This window comes from Geotrypetes seraphini, chromosome 1 (assembly GCF_902459505.1).
Source record: "Geotrypetes seraphini chromosome 1, aGeoSer1.1, whole genome shotgun sequence".
NCBI lineage: Eukaryota > Metazoa > Chordata > Amphibia > Gymnophiona > Dermophiidae > Geotrypetes > Geotrypetes seraphini.
In genome coordinates this window covers 79,133,637-79,157,178 of record NC_047084.1, presented here as the reverse complement: position 1 = coordinate 79,157,178, position 23,542 = coordinate 79,133,637, and the positions used below count along the sequence as shown (strand labels likewise).

Below are 23,542 nucleotides of genomic sequence, written 5' to 3'. Positions count from 1 at the left end.
GCCATTCATTATATTATCTGCAATTGGAAAGATAATTCTAAGCTTAACTTCCTTGAATGGTGAAACCATCTCTGTGTTGTTAGGAAATGAGGAAATAATAGCGATTAAGCAAAATAATATTGCTCATTTTACTAGAACGTCGGCCCCTCTAGATGAGTTCTGTAAGGACTTCAATGATAACGTTAATTGACCCTATTATGCTGTGAGAGTAAGCAGCTTATTCTATTGTAGTATTGTATTATTGATATGCTTTATGTACATTTCTGCAATGTACTGTATTTATGTTATGCTTATCTATACATTTCTGTATTTTAAAAATTCAATAAAATATTTTTTTTTTAAAATATTATTTTGTTATTAAATAGACTTATTTTGATATGGAGTAATTTTATATGCAATTTGAATATATGAAACACCATTTTACATGCTATAATCTATGTTAATAAAATTGCCTGGGAAGCAAATGCACATAAAGTAGGCTCTTAAAAGGCAAGAATACTTTCTGAATTTAAGAAAGCATGGGACAAGCACAGAGGATTTCTAATGGAGAGGAAAGGATATTGGAGATCAGTAGTTGGTATGGATGGACAGACTGGATAGACCAGATGAGCTTTATCTGCCAGCATTTTCTATATTTCTATAGAACTTAATTTCATGCAGAGCTGGGATGGTACTGACAGGCATATATTTTATAAACTGCAAATATATTTGCTGATTTCTATAGGCAAAAATATGTAGAAAAGTGTAACTTTCGGGAGCTTTAGATGGGCTATTTTATAAAGGCACATAAATGCAACATTTGTGCTCATGTGCTTTTCTTACTTAGATGCACTATTTTGCAATTACCTTTCATATTTTATAGTTTTAAAGCTTTTAAATCATAGCTTCAGCATCCTTTTATGCTATTTGAAAATGAAGAACTGTTTAAGGACACATTACATATTTATCCTTAGAACATTGGTGGCTTACAAAAACATTGCAAGGAAGAAAAATATTTTTTTTGTGCTGTCTGCTTTCTTCAGCTTGTTCTCTTTTTTTCTTTTGCATGATGCATCTCTTATGATAAAACTTCAGATATATTTGTTTACTGTTATTCTCTCTAGTGATGCTGATCTAGTTTTTAGAAACTTCTGTACCTCATTTTCTCTTTTCTCTTTATCTCCTGTGTCTCCTCTGCAAAGCTGTCACTCCTGCCGTTTCTGCTGTCCCTGAAGCCACTTACTACGGCTCTGACCCTGCTTTACATTCCTGTTTCTCAGTCAATGAAGGTATTCTTGCTATCTGATTTCTGGTTTCTAATTCACTTCTGTCTTTCAACCAATGTGCTTTGGTCTTGCTGTGATATTTTTTAAAGATGTGTATGGTTACTTTTGCTTAGTTCCTGAAAATGTCTTTCTTTGGAGCTCTTTTCTTTCTTTTTTTGGGTGGGTAAAGATAGCCTTGTTCTCTCTTATTACACTCACTTAAGCCCTAATTCAAGCTTCTTATTTGTCTGTCGACTAGATACAGGAGTTTCATACACCTGGAAAAGCCCAGGTACTCAGTTGATGAACAGCCAAAGGGCCAATGGGAGGTGCTTTAGGTATCTGGCCAATCAGAGTCTTAGGCTCCTCCCCAGTATACCCAGAATGCACCGGGAAGGGGAAGGCCTGTCATTTTTTACTGGCGGGGCTTGCCGGCCGAAGGGTGTATGACTCCCTCCAGCTGGACCTTCTGTTTACAAGGTACCGGGGCGGTGGGGTTGGGGGATGTAGTTGCCAGGGGGGTAGGGGTTTGTCGGGTGGGAGGTTGGTCGGTCGACAGGTGGAAGGGGATTGTTCTGGCAGGAGAGAGTGGGCATCCTTCCTGCCTACCGCGATTGGATGGGTGGGGGGAGTTTCAGGGGGATTTGGCATTCCTCCTGCCAGTGGATGCTTTTGGGGGGAAGATTCTTCAGGGGTGGAGGCAGGAGGAAGTGGGTATCCTTCCTGCTGCCCAAATTTGCAGCAGAGGGGGGTTCGCTACTGCTGCAGTTGCCACTGAGCTGATCATGGCAGGGAGATTCCCTTGCCACGATCAGCTTGACATAAGTGTGATTCTCTAACTGGCGCCTGTGACATAGATGCTGGTTAGAGAATCAGGTTGGTTAGATGGGGTTAGGGATCTGTCCATTAGGACAGACACAATTCTATATAGGACGCCCGTGTGTGATTCTCAAAAGCCGCTTAGGCAGCTGCTGAGACTGAGCGTCCTATATAGAATCAGGCCCAAAATGTTTAAATCATATAAGTTTTATTAAATTGGAATATTTACTAGTCTAGTAAATTGCAAATGATCACTGGAAATACAAGTATTGACATAACTATTATTAGAAATCCTAAGTGCATATTCATGTACTTGTTTTTGAGTTCTATATTAAGTTATATCCTAGAGTAGTGTTCTTCAATGCAAGGCCCAGGGGCCAATGGTGGCCCCATTGAAACTTCTTTGGCAGCCCTCGTTGCCTTTCTGATGTTTTTTTTTTTTCTGCTGCTCTGCCTCCCTACCCAGGATCAGGCCAGAAAGGGGAAAGTAATGTAAATGGAGGGGGGGGGGCAAGATCACATGTTTGAAGAACAAAGCATTTCAAAATGGTCACAACCTGGAAAATACTCCCCAATGAAATCTGAAGGTGGGCTCTAGCGATGGATGTCAACTTGCAGAAGAGACAGTTCAGCGGTGATATGATAGAGCTCTGTAAAATAATGAGTGGAGTGGAAAGGGTAGATGTGAATCATTTGTTCACTCTTTCCAAAATACTAGGACTAGGGGGCATGCAATGAAACTACTATGTAGTAGATTTAAAACAAACCAGAGAAAATATTTCTTCACACAACATGTACTTAAACTCTGGAATTCATTGCTGGAGAATGTGATGAAATCAGTTAGCTTAGTGGGGTTTAAAAGGGGTTTGGATAATTTCCTAAAAGAGAAGTCCTTAGGACATTATTGAGGTGGCTTGGGGAAGTCCACTGCTTATTCCTAGGATAAGCAGCATAAAATATGTTTTACTTCTTGGGATCTAGCTAGGTACTTGGGACCTAGATTGGCCACTGTTGGAAACAGGATTCTGGGTGTGATAGACCTTTGGTCTGTCCCAGTATGGCAATTCTTATGTTCTTAGTATTGTGACCCCTACTGATCAAAAGCTTCTCTTTATTCCCTCCATAAAAGACTTTTATTACACCCGGAAAATAAATTTCGCAGTAGCTGCCCCAACGTTATGGAATTCTCTGCCACAGCAACTCCGCGATGAACAACACCTAGACAAATTCAAGATAAGCCTAAAGACTTTTTTATTTCGTGATGCATTCGGCTGCTTTAACAAAGCGACCCCATCCTATACGTTTTATCCCATTCCCACTTTCTCCTTTTCTTCTCAAATATGTAACTTTTCCCCTTCCTTCCCTTTTCCCCTCACTTTCAAGTTTGTCTAGTCGATGTTATCTATGTTCACTTTATTTATTTTTAAATGCCTATTATTTTATCTTCTATCTTTTTTACCCTTTTAAATTTTATTGTTAACCGGCCAGATATTTGTTGATGGTCGGTATATTAAAAACTAATAAACTTGAAAATATTTATCGGCTCTCCTTCAGCTCATTAGAATCCAAAATGATCCCAGCTTAAAAATTAGTGAAGCCCACTGTCCTAGATTTTTGATTCCTGTACTTAAAAGGAGTAGACATACAAAGATATTTCCATGTGTAAGGCCTATTTAGGAAAAGGCCTTTTTAGGAAATTGCTCAGCATTGCATATGTGTATAAGATTCACACTGACAAGTTGCAACATACTTATTTGTAGGTTGGATAGGTCAGGGGTGGAGCTGCAATATATGGATGTGTTTTATAAAATCAATGAGTTCATACGGTAGAGTACACATAAGCATATAAACCTGCTTTGGATTAGCTGTAAACACGTGCATTGGTATTTGTACTCTATTGAAGTTGGCTCTGGGAGCTTGTTTTGTAAAGGCATATAGACCTCTCTAATGGGTTTATAAATAGGCTTAACCTATATGCCTTTTTGCACTTCTCACATAAATGCCCTGTTAAAAAATCAGGCCCATAGATAAGTGGTTCTGCTGTTGGTCATCTGCCCTATCTTACTCATCCTTCAGGAAATCTCTCAAATCTTACCTCTATGATAAATTTCTCGAACCCCTCCCCTCCAAATAACTATACCCTACCACCTCTCCTCCCCCGATCTCTCCTTTCCTCCACCCCAATCCAATACTTCCTTCCTTCCCACTTACCCCTCCCCTCTCGACACCCTCCCGTAATTGATAATTGATACTTGTCATTTACCACTCTTTATCCTCGCCATACAAGTAACTATCTTTGCATAGTAAACCGCATTATCCAGACTCTTGCACTGTATCTTATTCTTTAAGTCTCTCGCACCGCATTTCACTGTATAAATATCTCTGCTGAAGATGTACAGACTCCTGCACTGTAATTCTGCTTTGCTTTCCGCAGTATTGACACCTATGCTAAATATGTACAGTCCCCTGCATTGTAAATTGCTCTCAACTGCATTGTACATTCCCTTACATTGTATCTTAGCTGTATATGTACAGTCTCTTACATTGTAAACCGCTCTGAACTGTTTGTGGTATACAAAAATAAAGTTATTATTATTATTATTATATATAGATATTCATGTTAAGTAATTCTTTAAAATGAACTGGGTCTGCCCTACATTTACCACACAGTGCAGTCAGTTAATGCATAAGCAATAAAATCTGCTTTAGTTCCTTAACACTGCTTAGTAAAAGAAGCCTTATTTAATTAAAATGTATTGGTAAAAATATATAAAATATTACAAATACAACAATAATAATAACAAAAATATTGGAGAGCTTTTCCTGGAGCCAGGTCTTATGAGCTTTCTGAAATATGACCTGCTTTCACATAATTTTCCTCTTCAGGTGAACTCCACAGTGTTGGCCCAAATTATAAAAACATTTTTTTCCTAGTACAGTGGTACCTTGATTTACGAGCATAATTCGTTCCAGAAGCATGCTTGTAATCCAAAGCACTCGTATATCAAAGCAACTTTTCCCATAAGAGTTAATGTAAACTAGAACAATTCGTTCCACATCCCCAAAAACGTAATTACCATTAGCGACGCCTTCCACCGCTGCCTCTGCCACAGACCTATCCACGCGGCTCCTCCAGTTCTCCTCCTCTGCTGCTTTTCGCTGCCTCTCACTGATGTTCGCTGCCTCTCACTGTGGCTTGTGCGGGTGGTGATAGTGCGCCCTGGCTCCAGGGTGCTGGCTTTAATCAAACCGCCACCGAGCCCAAATAGGCACCATTGGCCCTGCCGCTCCCGGATGCCACTACCCCCTCCGCTGGGACTCTCAGGTGCTGGCCCACTCCTGCTGGACTCACCCCGACTCCCATGCTCTCCCCGAGGCCCCAGGCACTGCTATCGCCTCTTCCCCCCACCCCCACCCCCGACTGGCCCTGTCCTTACCTGTGTTCCACCGGTGATAGAAAGTGCCTGCCGCCAGTCTGCTGCTGAGCCTTGAGCATCTGCGCACGCTCAAGGCCTTCTGGATCTCACCCTCACTGAGATTCTCATGTTAGCAAGAATTTGAAGAACACAAAGGTATAAAAGGTGCATAATCGCAAAGTCAATAATCTGGAACTAGTATCTTGAAATTGAGCCTATAGACCCCCAAGGGACTAATGAAGTGATAGCAGAACAAATGCAACATGAACTTCTTTAAAACTGACACTAGGCAGGTAGGTTGTGATGTTTTAGAAAAGTTTGTATGCCAGTCTAAAAAGACATTAGAGTAGTCTAACCAAACAATTTATAACACATAGATCAATTCAAATTTTCTTAAAAAAAAAAAAAAGCAAAATAAGAGGTGATAGGCTCAGGAGTAATCTAAGGAAATACTTTTTTACAGAAAGGGTGGTAAATGTATGGAATAGTCTTCTGGTAGAGGTGGTGGAGACAAAAACTGTATTTGAATTCAAGAAGGCATGGGACAAGCATATGGGATCTCTTAGGGCAGTGGTAGGCAAACTCGTTAGTCAAAAGAGCCAAAATCAGCAGTACAATGATTAAGATTATTTTTGAGAGCCATACCCTGTGCCGACTTGCACTACGACGGCTATGTCAACCCGAATGATACCCCGCTCACCCGCACGTAGTCAAAATCGATTTATGGAAGAGCCTAGAGAATGACACGGGGAAAAAAATTTGTCTCCGTCCCTGTGAGCTTGGTCCCCATCCCCGCAAACCACCTGATCCCATCCATACAAACCTCGAATAGTTTTATACTGAACTTATTATTTTAAAATATAAAAAGAAACTATATTCTGTACAATTGTCAATTTATAAATTAGCGTCTTCTCCCAACTCTCTCTTCCCTTCAGCATCCTCAGCCCACTCTCTCTCCACTTCCCTTCAGCGCATGCACATAAAAACAAGCAAGCAATTTTATATCATTTTCATTCTATTTATTCATAGAAATTAAAGTCTAAATAATGCCAGTCACATAACAAAAACATGATTTTTCAAAAATAATTCCCTGTACAGTCAATCCTGCAAGGATTACTAGATGTATTTCAGCAGCTCCGCTCCCTCCTTCCCTCCCCCTTACCTTCGTGGCCAAATCAAAATGATCTACCAACAATAAAATTTTAAAAAACACAAAGCACACTGTATGCAGAGAAAATGTTAATTATCATTTATATTCCGCGGGTTTTCAAAGAGGTCAAGGCAGATGACTTTATGCAATGTCACCTCAGTAACAACTATATAAAAATAGACAAATATACCCCCTCCCTTTTTACTAAACTGCAATAATGGTTTTTAGTGCAGGGAGCTGCGCTGAATGCCCTGCGCTGCTCTCAATGCTCATAGGCTCCCTGTGTTAAAAACCGCTATTGCGGTTTAGTAAAAGGGGGCCATAGTGCAAAATATAGACAGCAGATATAAATTCTCAAAACGGACACATTTTGATCACTAAATTTAAAATAAAATAATTTTTCCTACCTTTGTTTGGTAATTTCATCAGTCTCTGGTTGCACTTTATTCTTCTGACTATGCTTCCAATATTAATTCCCTTCTTTCAACCTCCTGTTGCTTCCTCTCCTCCAGACCTCATTCCCTTCCCCAACTTTTTCTTTCTTTCACCCTGCCCCCTTCTTTCTCTCTCTCCGTGTCCCATTTCTTTCTTTCTTTCTCCGTGCCCCCTTTCTTTCTTTCTTTCTTTCTTTCTGTCTGTCTTTCTCCATGCCCCCTTTCTGTCTGTCTCCCGTCTCTCTTATTTCTTTCTGCCTCCCTGTCCCCCCCTTCTTTCTTTCTTTCTCCCTGCCCTCCCCCAAGCCACCGCCATTGGGGAACATTCTGACACTGCCGTCAGGGAATAGGCTGCCACTTCTGCCATCGGGGAACAGGCCACTGCCAAGTTCTGAGCTCTCCCTGCTTCCCTTCTCCGCGGGGCTGACCAATTCTCGCCACCCGACGTCAATTCTAAAGTTGGAGAGGAAATTTCCGGGTCAGCCAAGCAGCAATTGGCTGACCCAGAACATCCTCTCTGACGTCGGCCCCACAGGGAAGGGAAGCAGGGAGAGCTCAGAACTCGGCTGCTTCCTGTTCCCCGATGGTGGAGGTGGCAGCCTATTCCCCGGCGGCTGTGGCTTGGGGGAGGGCAGTTAGAAGGGAAGGGAAGCAGGTTGGGCACCCCTGCTCTAAACGAGCCGCCCTCAAGTGGCTAAAGAGCCGCAATTTGCCAACCACTGTCTTAGGGGAAGGAGAAGATAGTGGATGCTGTGAATGGGCAGACTGGATGGGCCATTTGGCTTTTATCTGCCATCATGTTCTATATCTATAATGTATCTATATTAGTCTACTATAGGAGTTTTCAACATAGTCCCAAGACACATCAAAACATTTTGTTCTCAAGCTATCCATAATGAATATGCAATATAGATTTCCATATAATGGAGGTAGTGTATATAAATTTATCAAATTTATATTCATTATGGATATCCTGAAAACCATATTGACTTGGTGTGTCCCGAGAACTGGGGTGAGAATCCTTGGTGCACCAAGGTTTGTCAAAATTAGAAAAGGTTCAATGAAGATATGATAAAAGAGATGGAACTTAGAGGGCTCTTTAGCTTGGAAAAGAGATGTCAGAGAAAATTTGATGAGGTCTACAAAATCCAGAGTGGGAATGGGTAAAAATGAATCGACTTTTCACTCATTCAGAAAGTATGAAGTCCAGGGGACCCTTGAAATTACATGGAAATACTTTTAAAACATATAGGAGGAAATAATTTTTCAAAATTTATTAAAGTTTTGCAAATAGAAAATACAATCTGTCACACTATATAGAATACAGAAATAATTTGAATTTAAAAAAGGTTTGGATAACTTCCTGGTGGAAAAGTCCATGGTCTTTTATTGAGACAGACATGGAGGGAAGCCACTGCTTACCCTGGCATTGGTAGTATGAAATATTGCTATTATTTGAGTTTCTGCCAGGTACTAGATTGTTAGAAGCAGGATACAGGGCTAGATAGCCCATTGGTCTGATTCAGTATGTTTGTTCTTATGTTCTTACTTTTGGAACATGCAGTGTAATAATGTCAATATTGCAAAAGGTGAAGTGGGGAAATATAAATAAAGTCCAAAAAAACTCCACAAAACAACACTGTCACTCTGTGAAGATTCAAGCAAGGTCATATTAGCCCTGAAGAAACATCTTGGTGCTGTGAAACATTGGCATTTTAACAGACTTCTTTAAACACTCACAGTGGTGTCAGTTGCAAAATATCTCTGTCCTCAATTATTTTAAACCTCAACAGCCAATCGCTGCCTGGCTGGCCCAGAATGTCCTCTCCGACGTTAGAATTGATGTCGGAAAGAAGACTTCCTGCCGGGTTTAGCAGCTTTAGCGGCAGGGCAGTAAGAGCAGCAGACAGGGGAAAAGATGGGGAGGCTTTTTTTTTTTTTGCTGCAGGGAGGGAAGGAGATAGGTAGGCAGGCAAGCAGGCTGGCTTTGGCCAGGGAGGGAGGGAGAGAGGTAGACAGTCAGGCAGCCTGGCTATGGCCAGGGAGGGAGGGAGAGAGGTAGACAGGCAGGCAGGCTGGCTTGGGGGGTGGGGGTGGGACAAAGTGTGGAAGGCAGTGAGAGGGACATAGGAAGGAGGCACTGGGGGCACTAAAGACATGGGAAGGAGGCACTGGGGGCACTAAAGACATGGGAAGGAGGCACTGGGGGCACTAAAGACTTGGGAAGGAGGCTCTGGGGGCACTAAGGACATGGGAAGGAAGGAGGGAGGGAATAGAAAGGGACAATTGTTGGGCCTGAGTGCAGAAAGAAAGAAACAAAAGAAAGGATACACAGACAGAAGGAAACACAACCAGAGACTCATGAAATCACAAGACAACAAAGGTAGGAAAAATGATTTTATTTTTAATTTAGTGATCAAAACGTGTCAGTTTTGAGAATTTATGTTTTGCATTATATTTGTCTATTTTTCTTTAGTTTCTGAGGTGACATTGCATATTTGAAAGTCATTTGCCTTGACATCTTTGAAAACCCCCCCAAATATAAATGATAATTAACATTTTCTCTGCGTATAGTGAGCTTTGTAGTTTTTAAATATCTTATGGTTACCATTATGAATTAATAAGATACGTGCACATGAAAAATGAATGGAAGAAATTGGGGGCAGGGCTACGGCGGGGTTGGGGTGGGGCTAGGGTGGGATTGGGGGCGGGACTGACTATTAATAGATGTTCCCTTTTGATTATATTTAGATTTTTTTCTCCTTCTCCCCTCCCCTGTGGTGTCCTGTATTTCTTCCTTTCCTCCCTACCCTGTGGGTTGCAACATTTTTGTCTTTACTTTTCTTCTTCTTACTTTCTGATGCTGTGGGAATGAGGAGCAGAGTCCCTCACTCAGCAGCACCCCAGGATCACCAGTCTAGGTGATATGGTAACTCCCCTCCCCCCAATGACTAGCATTTCGTCCTTCACTTCCTCCACACCCCAGTGGTTACTGGTATATCTCTTCTTCCCCTCCCCCCATGGTTACTGGCATATCTCTCCTCTATCCCTGAGGATCTACATTTCACTACCTACCTCTTGGAGAGGGCAGGAGCCGGCAGGCCTTGAACATTCACAGATGCTTAAGATCCTGCATCAGCCCAGCACATAACTTTGTCAGTTTCAGCCAGAGAAGGAAGAAGAAGATAGGAGGTGAAATGTCAGTCACTGGGGATGGAGACTAGAAATGCTTGTAACTGTGAGGATGTGTGTGTGTGGAAGAGAGAAATGCTGGTGGTGGGGGAGGGGTGGTAAAAAGAGAGGCTCGAATATGAACCAAGATCCTCATTTTTGGGGTTTTCTGAGGATTTGTTTTTTTTAACCAAAACTCACTTTATATTCGAGTATATATGGTATGTAGATGAAAAATCCAAAGATAAGATAAATATTGGTACAGCATTTATTCCATCGGAACAGTAAATTTCAGAACACTGCAGACATTTGAAACCAAGAGGCCAAATTTTGCTAGTCCTTTATGGAGGTAATTTTTTAAATGCCTTTAGCATATCGAAAAAATGCTCAGTGCGTATAAAATTGTCCCTCATGTATATATAGTAAGCACTAAGATAATTTCATGTGATATGCATGTAAGCATTCTTGGGGATAGATTTAGCTTTTATGGTTTTGTGCACAAAGGCCCATATTCTATAAAAGGCATTTTAACTTTGGCACCAGTCCAAAACACCGTTTAAAAGCAAACTTAAAACAAAATTAAAGGTGCATATCATCACCTAAAAAATCATCAGCAGAATCACACCTCCAGAGACGCTTTATGACACCGAATGCCATTTTAGGCGTGGCTAACACCGGAAATGGTGTTAGACATCGTAAAGCGCCTCCGGAGGTGTGGATCATGTAAAAGGTAGGTGCTGGAAATTTAGGCTTTGAAATCCCTGGCCTACGTTTCCGGTACCTAACTTTCCCAAAGGCGTGATTCTATAAATGGCGCTATTACATGATTAATACTCGATCGACGGCTGCTTTTAAGGTGACTGCTTATAATGACGCCATTTATAGAATCCAGACCTAAGTTATTTCTGCCTCAGAGGAGGTATATCTATGTGACAGCTTTCTGGGAGGAAATTTTATAAAGGCTTGCTGGTTCATATGTTGCGTTCATAAAATAGGGGCAACATATTTATTCATTTGCCTTCACAGCCTTCATATGCTCTAGTAATATTGCCATATATGCTCTTATGTTCTAACTCGAGTTCTATCTTTTTTTGTGTGGAAAAGCATTTTGTTCTTATAGTGACACTCTGATGGCTGTATTTTTAACTAGAACTAGGCCATATTTTAATATCTAATGGAAGAGGCTTTTGTAGCTGTTTTTAGGTTTTCTGCATTTCATATGTTTTATATACTTCTATCTAATATAATAAAATGCTAGCCGCACATGCGCACTAAAAAAAACGTGTTCCCTGATCCGTCCCAAAAACACGAGTGCGCATGCGCACGTTTTACGTCATCACCTACTCTCCACCTCGCGCCACCTATTCATCACCTGCTCTCCACCGATCACTGTTCCTCCTGCACCATGCCACGCCAGGCATGTCCGCAGCCGGCCTCGAGCTCCTGGGGGCCGGCGGCGCTGTGCTGAGGTCCCGCCTCCTGCTTCCGCACTACACGGCGCCGCCAGACCCGGCCCTACACTGAGATCCGCGATCGGGTTGCCATGGAAACCCCGCTGCAGCCTCGCAGCTAGGTAGGGGGACAACAATCGCGCTTATGTTCAAGCCGCCGCCACGACTCCCCTCTCGAACCGCACCAGGATCGAGAGAGGAGCTGCGGCGGGGGCTTGAGCATAAGCGCCATTGTTGTCCCCCTACCTAGCCGCGAGGCTGCGGCGGCCTTCCTCACCCGGCTCACATTGAATCCAAGTAAAGAACCGGGGCTGCCTAAAGAAACAAAGTTTCACAGTGCTTGGCCCGTAAAACAATTCCTGCCGTTGCCAAAATTTGGCCCACCGTTCCTTCCCTTCCTCCATCAGGTACAGTTTACCTCCGCCTATGTTAAAAGGAGTTGCTTTGAAATTGGAGCCCTGCCCCCACCGTAACACATTCCCTCTGCCGCGGTCCCATATGTCAGAGAAGGGGCGGGACCAAGGCAGAGGGGAACGTGCTACAGCAGTGGCAGGCCTCCGATTTCGACGCGGCTCCTTTTAACATTGGTGGATTCACTGCACCTGATGGAGGGAGGGAAGGAAAGGTGGTTGGACGCTGTTGAGCCCCTCTTTAGCCTTAGACCCTCTCCTAACTGCTCCCTCCTGTCTCAGACCACTGGAGCACCTGATGGAGGGAGGGAAGGAAAGGTGGTTGTGTGCTGTTGAGCCCCTCTTTGCCCTCAGACCCTCTCCTAACTGCTCCCTCCTGTCTCAGACCACTGGGGGGAGGTGCCTGTCTTCAGCTGCAGGGATGGAGGGAGGGAAGAAGAAAGAAGGGGCCCTGGCAAGCGAGTTATCAAAAGCCAACCATAGCCTGGGACCCCTACATGATATGAATAATGACCAGACAACAAAAGGTAAGAAAAATAATTTTATTTTCTGTTTTGTGATTACAATATGTCAGATTTGAAATGTGTCTTGAGGGAGGCTTCCGCCGCGGCTTTGGACAGAGGGGTACCATTTTCGTGGGAGCCGGCCTTCGGAGAGGCTTGGGACACGGGGACGGATGCGGGAGGGGCTGCCGCTGCGAAGGGCTTTGGTGGGGGAGCCAGCCAGACCACAAGTGTGGGGACGTTGTAAGCGCGGATTGGTCAAGGAGCCGCCGCTGCTGAAGCTTTGAAATTGCTCTCCCACCGTCACTCCTTCCCGCCCCGGCTCTGCCCCTGTCCAAGTTCAAAAGCAGGAGACATCTAGCACCCGTTAATCTAACGGGCTTAAACACTAGTTACAGAATAATCTGTTATTGTGATGAAAAGATGTGGGCAAAAGAGTTTCAGCAAAGAAGACAGTGGGAACGGACAATGAGCACTCTGCAAGAACCAGTAGTATGAAGAAATTTCTTATTTATTTCAATCTGGGATGTACAGTAACATGGACCCATTACTGTACATCCCAGATTGAAATAAATAAGAAATTTCTTCATACTGCTAGCTCTTTGGAGTGCTCATTGTCCATTCCCACTGTCATCTTTGCTGTTTGGGTTTTCGTCCTGTTGGACTTCTGGTGGCGAGTTTCAACATAATGTTTATGCTAAACAATTTTCAATGTAATGAGCTAATTTAAAGGATGTGTTTAGTGACTAACAGTCTTTCTCATAAATTAGAGGACATATCTCTTAACCACAAAGTAAAACCCTCTGAAGAGTTCCAAAATGCAACAAAAACATTTTACAGACTACACTATGACAGTTTTAAATATGTGCCTTGTAGTTTTTGAGCTAGTTCATCATCTGAATCCTCCCTGTTTTTAGGATGGAGTCAGTTAGCTGCCATGCACTGTGTCATGCTGCCTGATCTCTTGGGACTGGATAAATTCCGGCCTCCGCTGCTTGAGATGCTTGCTCGCAGATGGCAGGATCGATGTTTGGAGGTAATACCTTTGTTTCCCTAATGACTATTTGTGACTCAAAAATGCATTGGACTTTAGAGGTATAGTTAACATATTTTTTATTTTCGGACAAGCAGGCGGCATATTTTCATATGTGGGTGACATCATCCATAGAACCTGGTACGGACAGTGCTAAAAGTGTATTGTCACTTTAAATTTGTTAAGAAGCTTCGAGACTGCCCGCATCAAGCACATGCGAGTGCCTTCCCACCCAACTTCAGCTCGCGGTTTCTCAGTTTTTCATTCTCCGCAGAGCAAAGATGTGTTCTGGACTCTGTCCAAGTCGCATTGTCTTTCCAACATATTTTTGCCCTTCGGCTCATTTTTCTTTTCTAAAGTTTCTTTCTTCGGTTCTCTTTTTTTTTTTCTTATAATTTTATTTTTTTTTTTTAAGTTAATTTTTTTGTTTTTCTCAGTCTGGCCTTCTCTTCAGTATTTTTCTCACTAGGTTTCATCTCAGGATACAACCATTGAGTTTTTCGATTTAGCCACTGAGATTTTTCCTTCTGCCAAGGCCTTCTGCTGAATTCAAAAAGTGCACTCATTGCCAAAGGCCCATTTCCATCACTGGTCTGCACAGCTGGTGCATTCAGTGTCTGGGCCTGGAGCATCGAGTGGACACTTGTATCTGCTGTTCTACACTGCAAAAGCACTCTCTTAAGGTTTGGCACATTCAGCAAGAGAAGTTGTTTCAACTGGCCATGGCCTCCGGAGACAAATTGATGCCATTTGTACTGACAGTACTAGTATTGATGCCTCCCTCAACATCTGATGTTGTTCCTGCATTGGGTAAACCTGCTTAGAACTCGCCCTCTACTCCACCAGCGTCACATGCATCTTCATTGGGTGTAGGACCGTTGTTTTACAGTTTGCAGTTGAAGGGCACAACCAGGGGGCATTTTGAGGCATATTTCATCCTGGGTATGGAGGGACCGGTTCGGCACATACAGAGGAAGCTTACTCGTCACATAGGCCGGTGCCATGTTGTGCAAGGATTTGAGTGCTAGCATCAAGCCCTTGAAGACACAACATTTGACTATGGGTAGCCAGTGAGCTGACAACAGAGCATAGGAGACAGGGTCATGGGCACAGAGGTTTTTCAGAAGCCTGATCGTTTCATTTTGAACATGCTGGAGATGTACATAATTCACTGTGAGACCATTGAATAGCGCATTGCGATAATCCATGTGGGAAAGTACTAAGACATAGAGTAGTTGGTCAAAGTCCGACTCTGAAAAATAGTTCCTTATTTTTTGGAGTTGTCATAGGTAGTAAGATGAGGTAGATACCACCTGAAAAATATGGTTGGAAAGCGACAGGTTGCACATCAGATATTCCTAAGCTGCAATTATAGTAGTTGAGTCCCAGCACAAAGAGGGATGGGCAAGGATGCAGCGTTCTTTGTGGATCCAAAGGAGTTTTAGCTTGGAGGCATTTAGTTGTAATTTGTTGATGGACATCTAGTTTTTGATTTCTGAGAGGCAGGTTAGTAGTTTCGCAGTATGGGTGTCACGCGCTTCTCCTAGCGTAGGTACAGTTGGATGTCATCCACGAAGGAATGAATCCATATTTGATGTTTGAGGGCTATCTCTAGGACAGGTTTAATGTAGAGATTGAATAGTAGGGGGATAGCAGAGTCCCCGTGGAACACCATGTTTGATCAGTTTTGGTTTCGATAACACATCGTTGAGCAGAATGCTTTGGGATCTGTTACACTGCACAACAAAGTTTTTGCTTCCTGAACACTGCTGGGTGTTTCTTATAGAATTTTGGGTGCTGATCATGAATATTACATCAAAAATTACCCATCACGTACCATTTCAGAGAAATCTTCAATTTTGTCGTGATTTTTTCTTATATTTGGATGCAAACAATTTTTTCTCCCATAAGTGTCTTATCAACAACGGTTTGTGCCGCCTGGGTATGTCCATGCATAAAATCTAGCCAGGTTGGAAGCTGTTTTATGGAAGATGACATCCTGGGCATGTCTGGGCAGGTCTGAACGAGCTTGCGCTGTCTCACCATGCTATAATGGTGGCTTCCATACACCGATCCTGCTCATTTGGTTAATATAGATAGTCCGTGTGTGTATATAGTATCAGTATAGTAAAGTATAGTAGTATAGTAGCTGTAGCAATATAACAGTAAGTAAGCTTGATGCTATAGACGTTTTGGTGTCGGGCAATATGTCTCGTCGGTGTCGTAACAGCCGCGACACATTCTGCTATATCTGTGGGGAATATACACTTACGCCTCAGAGACGTTCGATGACTGCCCTTGTAAAGAAAGCCTATCATCTGTATTTTGGCTGCAAAATAGGTGATCAAGACAAGCAATGGGCGCCTCACATTTGCTGTGCGACATGTGCTGTTAGTCTGAGAGCCTGGCTCAGAGGTACTCGAAAGACGATGCCATTTGCTGTTCCGATGATATGGCGAGAACAGAAAGACCATGTGACGGACTGTTATTTCTGTTTGACTAATGTGTCTGGTTTCTCTGCCAAAAACAAGAAGTCAATTGAATATCCTAATCTGCCTTCAGCAATGAGACCCATGCCACATGATGACAGTCTTCCAGTTCCGAAACCACCAGAGGATTGGACCTTAGACGAACCAGATGAAGAAACTGCAGTGCAGGGTTCTAACAGTGACATTGACCCGGATTTTGAACCATCCTCATCAGGCGATCCACATCTGATAACACAGTCCGAATTGAACGATTTGGTCAGAGATTTGGGTCTGTCAAAAGCAAAAGCTGAGCTGCTAGGTTCGAGACTGCAGGAATGGTGTTTGCTATCACCAGGTACGAAAATTTCTGTGTTTCGAGACCGGCATCATGATATAACCAAATTTTTTGCACAAGTCGACAGTCTCTGTTTCTGTTGTGACATTGAAGGATTGTTCTCGGTCTTTGGTTGTGATCACAACCCGGAAGAGTGGCGTCTTTTCATTGATTCGTCAATGTTAAGCCTGAAAGCTGTTCTGTTGCACAATGGCAACGTTTATCCTTCAGTACCTGTTGGCTATGCAGCACATATGAAAGAAACATATGAGAATATGGAAATGTTACTAAAGTATGTCCAGTATACCAGGTATAACTGGAATATCTGTGGAGACCTCAAAGTCGTTGCTCTGTTACTAGGACTGCAGCTTGGCTATACAAAGTACTGCTGTTTCATCTGCGAATGGGACAGCCGAGACAGAGAGTCGCACTATTCTAGAAAGAACTGGCCACTCCGTAAAAAGTTAGTTCCAGGACAGAAAAATGTAGCACATGAATCGCTTGTTGACCCGACAAAGATATTTTTGCCTCCTCTTCACATTAAACTGGGACTCATGAAGAATTTTGTGAAAGCAATGAACAAGGAAGGGGAAGGTTTTCGTTATTTAAGACAGATGTTCCCAAGAATAACTGATGCCAAGATCAAAGAGGGTATTTTTGTTGGCCCCCAGATCAGACATGTTATGAGTGACAAGCGATTTGAAGATCTGTTAGTTGGGCCGGAAAAAATTGGCTGGAAAGCCTTGAAAGACGTTGTTGACAATTTTCTGGGCAATTACAGAGCCCCAAACTACATTCAGCTGGTAGACAAACTTCTCAAAGCATACAAGAGAATGAAGTGCAATATGTCACTCAAGATTCATTTCCTCCATTCACACTTGGACTTCTTCCCCGCAAATCTCGGTGCTGTGAGTGACGAGCACGGTGAAAGGTTTCATCAAGACATAGCTACGATGGAGAAACGATACCAGGGCAATTGGAATCCGTCAATGCTTGCCGACTATTGTTGGATGCTACAACGTGATGCACCAGACACTGAATATAAAAGAAACTCGGGAGCAAAACACTTTTAATTCTGTTTCATTTAGTCGCTTGTGCGAAACGTAAACTTGACTATATATTTTATTGTCAGTAAACATAAAAATGTCTATTTCTCATAGTTCTTACGTGATGCAGTAAAACCAAAACCATATTTGAGCATACCAAGTTGGTACCTGTCATAATCACCAAAAACTTTTCAGGAATCAAGACTTAACCAAAAAATTGTTGTGCAGTGTTATTTAGGAAAGAGGAGAACCATCTTAGCGCAATGTCCGGATTCTGATTTCAGAAAGCTGCTCAATGAGGAGAGAATGGTCTATAGTGTCGAAGGTTGTGCTGAGATTCAGCAGCACCAGAAGGATTACCCTTGTCCATGAGTTTCCAGCAGTCATCAATGATTTCAGTAATGTGGAATTTCCTGAATCCCAATTGAAAGGCGGATAGGGTGCCTTGTTCGTTGATGAAGGAATGTAATTGGAATAACACTGTTTTTTCCAGGATCTTGGAGACAAAGGGTAGGTTGGAGACAGGTCTAAAGTGGCTGGGCACGTTAGGGGTGAGCGTGGTTTTTTGTTTTTTTTTTTTCCAAAATCGGACTGATGACTGCTGGTTTCCAGTTTGTGCTGGTTTCCAGTGTTGATGAGAGGAAGGATGGCATCTACAAAGGCATCTTTCACTGCCACTAGGAGATGTGGCTGACGGGGTCCAGGTTGGAGCCAGAAGGGCGAATTGTGTCTACTATCTCAATGATGTCATCATGGGAGACTGTATAGAAGTTAGTTAGTTCCCAGTTGTGGTTTTGATTGTTTTGTCTAAGTTGCAGGGAGACAATATCTGTAACATAGCGGAGCCAAGATGAGACCATATTTTGTCTAATTTGTCAGCAAAGTAGTCTGAGAGTGTTTTGCTGTCGAGTTCAGTGTTAAGATATTGATTGTCTCCTTGTGATGTTATGAGTATATTTTTTTGTTAGTTGATCTTTTGGAGGTCTTTAAGTGTTGTTCAGAGTAGTACTTCTTTTTAGCCTCTAGGGTGGCTATTTTGTATACTTTATGCAGATCTTTCCATTTGGACCTGTCACTATTAAGTCTGGATTGGTACCATTTTCATTCCACTTTCCTTAGTTCTCTTTTCTTAGTTCTTAAGTTGTCAGTAAACCAGGGGGAGGAATATTTGCAGGGGTAGTATTTGATCTTTTTGACCGGGTCTAGCCCTTCATATAGGGATTTTACCTCAGTGTGCCAGTCCACCGCAGCTTCATCAACAGATTGTGAATTTGGTACCACCGAAAGAGTGGTTGATCGCTGGAATAGACTTCCACTTCAGGTGATCGAGGCAAGCAGCGTGCCTGATTTTAAGAGGAAATGGGATCGTCATGTGGGATCTCTGCACAGAGTTAAATAGGGGAGGGTCATTGGGGTGGGCAGACTAGATGGGCCGCGGCCCTTATCTGCCGTCTTTTTCTATGTTTCTCACTAGGTTAGAGAGGCCTGTGGAGAGATTCTCTAGGTTGATTGTGTCGTTGTATATTATTTTATGTTGGGGTTGCTTCCTGGTTGACTGTTGCTTTGTTGTGTAATTGTGGGTGAATGTGGTTAAATGGTGGTCAGACTGGTTTGGTGGTACAGGCTGGGGTTAGGGTGGTTAGCTAAGTGTATTTTTGAGTAAAGACTAGGTCTAGGAAGTGGCCCACAGTGTGAGTTGGCGAGTGGACCATTTGTTGGAAGCCTAGGTCCGCTAGTGAAGTGATGAAGTCTGCTGGTGCTCCAGTCTCATATGGGTAGTTAGCGAAGTTGAAATCTCCACGTATGATGATTTGGTTATATGTGATGATCTGTTTGCTAAGGATGGATTGTAGGTCATCTAGGACAGTAATTGGTGAATGCAGTGCTCTGTATATCAAAGTGAGGGTTAGGTCTCCATTGTGATCCACTGAGAAGGTGAGGCACTCTAATGCGTTTAATGTGATGGCATCTATCAGCCTTGGGTTGAGGTTGGATTTAATGATGGCGGCTACTATTCCACCTCTAGTGTCAGTGTGGGAGCAAGCTATTGCTTGGTATCCTGGAGGGCACAGCATACCCAGAATTGTTCTGTCATTATCTTTGAGCCAGGTTTCAATAATTAGGAAAGTGTCCCAGTTATTGTTTGTGAGGAGGTCATATAGTATAGTGTCTTTGTTGTTTACAGACCTTGCATTTGCCAGTGCCATTTTGAGGTTATTGGGTGTTGGTGAGGGGAGGGTGATAGGGATAGGCCTAAGGTATTAGGATCTGAGTGGTAATGATTTCCTGTGGGGAAGGTAACAGAGGTTACCATATCAGCCGTGGCCTGTGATTACTGGGTTGGAGGAATGCATGTTGACAAGGAGAGTAATTTGCAATAAATAGGAGAACACAGGTTGTGGCATTGGTAATATGAAAGCAATGTAATTTGGAGTGGCTGTGGTGGTTAGGTTAAGGATTTGGAGTTGTAGTAGGATTTGGTTGGGTAACAGGTGGGGTGTGTTGGGGCTGATTTGTAGATGGGTCTATATGTGTAATGTGTGCCCAGGGGTGGGTGGGAGGGCCTAAGCAGGGTTCACTGTGGAGGTGTAGATATTATCTTGAAAGGTCTGGTGGAGTTTAACATATGCTATGTCAAGGTTGCAGTTTTATGGAAGAAAGGAGTCTCTGTTAAAGTCAGATATAGGAAAGAATTGGAGGAGTGGAGCATCTAAGGCGAATTACATATCCACAGGTGAAGTAAATGACTGCCTTCAATGTTGAAGCAGTCTGTTTTAGGCAGAGGGCACAGACAGAGAGATTGGTACTAGTCTCAAGTTTTTAGAGAATGACAAGGGGACAAAACTTGTCCCTGTCCCTGCAGGCTCTGTCCCTGCCCCATCCCCATGGGTTCTATGCCTGCCCCCGTTCCACGGTTACCCATCCCTGTGCCATACTCAAGCAGAGACATATTGTAACTAATAATTATCACCACTGTAAAGCATGTAATACTAAAAAAATGATAATTATAAACTGAGAGCTGAAAGATCCACTAGGTGACATTTTATATATACAGTCAAGCCTTGGTTTGCGAGTAATGTGGTTTGCGAGTGTTTTGCAAGATGAGTAAAACACTCCAGTAAACTGTGACTCGCAAACTGAGCATTGCCTCGGTAAACGAGCACTTACGCGCCACCCGTGAGCCTCTTCCGGTTGGTGTCTACTCTTCCTTTCTCTGTCTGCAGAAACTCTAGCCCGAGGCCGCACTACCAGGGCACAAAAGGCAAAAGCTGCATACGTGAAGACACCGGCACCACATCCACCACTGCCTCAAACATTGCTGTAGTCTGAGAATGCCAGGGCAGTCGCACGGATGCCCATCCTCCCACCAGCCATGCGTGCACCTATTTGGCCGCTTCCCGCCCAACTGTGGGGCACTGGCAACTGAAACCGAGCTCGGGGCCGCTGCCATTTCACCATAAAAAGGGCAATCCTCTGCTTTCCCGAACTCATGCAGGCATTGGGTTGCTAAAAAGGTGACCGCTGATTAGAAAGGACCCCGCTGGAGGACCTGTGGCTGTTAGAGGCGGAGATGTTGGTAGCCAGCTAGTGGGTGATGCTTGACGGAGGATTTTGTAGGTGACAGTGGTACTCCTGATGCTGGAGGAGCCTTAAGTGAAGGAAGTGAGCCGGGCGATGAGGGAGGTACAGTAGTCGATCTTCTCGTTTTGTTCCAGCTCCTTTTAGCTTTGGCTAAGGAATTGGGCTTAATTTCCTCTGCAGCTCTTTGTGACTCTGGGCAAAGTCACTTAACCCTGCCTCTTCTGCGTCCGAGCTTCCATTGTTTTCTATGAAGAAATGTGCTTTGATATACGAGTACTTTGTATTACGAGCATTCTTCTGGAATGAATTATGCTCACAAGCCAAGGTACCACTATATAAAAAAATGATGCTTAGTCCCATACTCCACCTATACCTAGATATAATTTCTTAATGGGTGTAATTTTGGGTGGGTATAAGGGAGGACAGTGCCCAAACAATTCTGGCCAGCACTGGAAAGAGGAGGGCCACACAGTTCCTAACTTGCCCAGATCTAAACACCTTTCTCTGCTGCTGATACTGCTTCGTTTTCTGTTCACTACTCTGATGGTCCTGTGAGCTGAAGTCAGGCAGGAAGTTATCAGCACGCTTAAGGTATGGGCTCTGTCTAAATATTTAAAGTGACAGTACTCTTGGTAGTGTCCATGCTGGGTTCTGTGAATATCATCACCCACAGGTAAGAATACATGCCTGCTGTCCTCAGAGAATACCTGCTACAGGGAATTCACTTTGCTTTCTCTCCATCTTTATCAAGCATAAAAAACACCTTCATAGTGGCATTTATGCAAGACTCTAAATCAGAAGGGTCCAAATTATTTAGAGCAGTGATTCCCAACCCTGTCCTGGAGGAACACCAGGCCAATCGGGTTTTCAGGCTAGCCCTAATGAATATGCATGAGAGAGATTTGCATATGATGGAAGTGATAGGCATGCAAATTTGCTTCATGCATATTCATTAGGGCTAGCCTGAAAACCCAATTGGCCTGGTGTTCCTCCAGGACAGGGTTGGGAAACCACTGATTTAGAGGTTAACATATTCAAGGCTCCTTCCTATGAATCGGGTATATAATCAGGTATATAATAATTTTTGGAGACCAGGATGGATCAGGTACAGTTTTTAGAATGTCCAAAAATTATTTCCTTAATAGTATAAAGAAGATGTGCATAGAGATCCAAGATGGCCGCGAGTGGCTGAATTTTGGAAGCGTTCATCAGAAGCTCGGTGAAATTGAATTTACCTTTAGTTTCAGCTTGGCTGAGTGACTGTTCTTCATGCCGAAAAGGAGGGGGAGAAGTGCTGCAGGAGCCTCGCGGCGCTCTGGAAATCCCCCGACTACTACTATCACTATCGAGCAAATGCTGAATCGGCTTCAGAGGGAGACAACGGCATCAGGGAGTCGCCCGTTGGAACCGGCGACGCAGAGTGACGTCGCTAGAGGGATCCCAGGGCTGGAGGTTACGCTCAGCCCTGATGCAAGAGATACTCCTCCTCAGCCACAACGCACCAGCTCACCACGGGAACCAGACTTGTCCGGAGAGATAGGGTCTGCTATCCGGGAGGCTCTTTCATCGGTGAGTCTGGAGATAGATATCCCCCAGGACTTTTTGAGTCTAGGGAGAGATACAGAAGCGCTGGGAACATCGGAGAAGAGAGAGGAAAAACAAGACAAACAAACTACATCTTTGGAAGGTGAGAATGGTTCCTTTATGGTAAAAAAACCCACTGAAATTACTATGGAGTCTCTATGGGACTTAGTAATAAAACTGGGAAATACTTTGACTCCACAAATTAAAGAAATGGGAAAGACAATTTACAAACAAGAACAAGAACTAAATAAAATACAAGCAGATATGACTTTAACTAAAACAAAGTTGGAAAAAAATGAACTTGAAATAACGGAGGTTAAACAAGTGCAAGAAACAGTGGTTAAAGATTGTGTGAATATTAGGCGGAAACTGGAAATGATTGAAAATGGCCAGCGAGCCAATAATTTAAGGTTCCTAAATTTCCCTAGGGTCTTATCTATGACACCTAGAGAAATGTTAAAGAAATACTTTTTGGAAGTCTTTTCAGTTTCTGAGGAATTAATTCCGCCCTTTTCCCAAGTATATTATTTGCCTGTCAGAAAAATGGGACAACAACCGGGTAATCAAGATCAGCAGGAACCACAAATGGACATATCCACTTTATTGGAATCTTCTACAAAGGACTTGGTTACACCAGCAACACTGTTAGTTACTGTTGCTTTAGCACCAGATAAGAACTGGATTATGAAAATGTTCTTTAAAAATAGAACTAAAGAGTTCCTAGGACAAAAAGTACAGATTTTTCCAGATGTCACCAAAGAGACTCAAAAACGGAGAAGGCAGTTCCTATTGTTAAAACCAGGAGTGATTTCAGTGGGGGGAAAGTTTTTTCTTAGATTTCCCTGTAAATGCATTGTTCTTCATGGTGTAGATAAATATGTTTTCTTTGATCCAATG

At 43.0% G+C, this 23,542-nt stretch overlaps 1 protein-coding gene across 4 annotated transcripts in view; it reads left to right on the top strand.

The window, feature by feature from the left end:
• WDR7 (WD repeat domain 7) overlaps positions 1-23,542 on the top strand; it is a 606,257-nt gene that overhangs the window by 169,744 nt on the left and 412,971 nt on the right. For 3 of the 4 annotated variants that reach the window (XM_033933907.1, XM_033933915.1, XM_033933923.1), the window contains exon 17: positions 13,516-13,634. In XM_033933907.1, the coding sequence (XP_033789798.1) occupies positions 13,516-13,634 (119 nt within the window). Of the gene's footprint in view, positions 1-1,181; positions 1,269-13,515; positions 13,635-23,542 lie in introns of all 4 variants that reach the window. The other variant, XM_033933932.1, reaches the window with a different exon arrangement.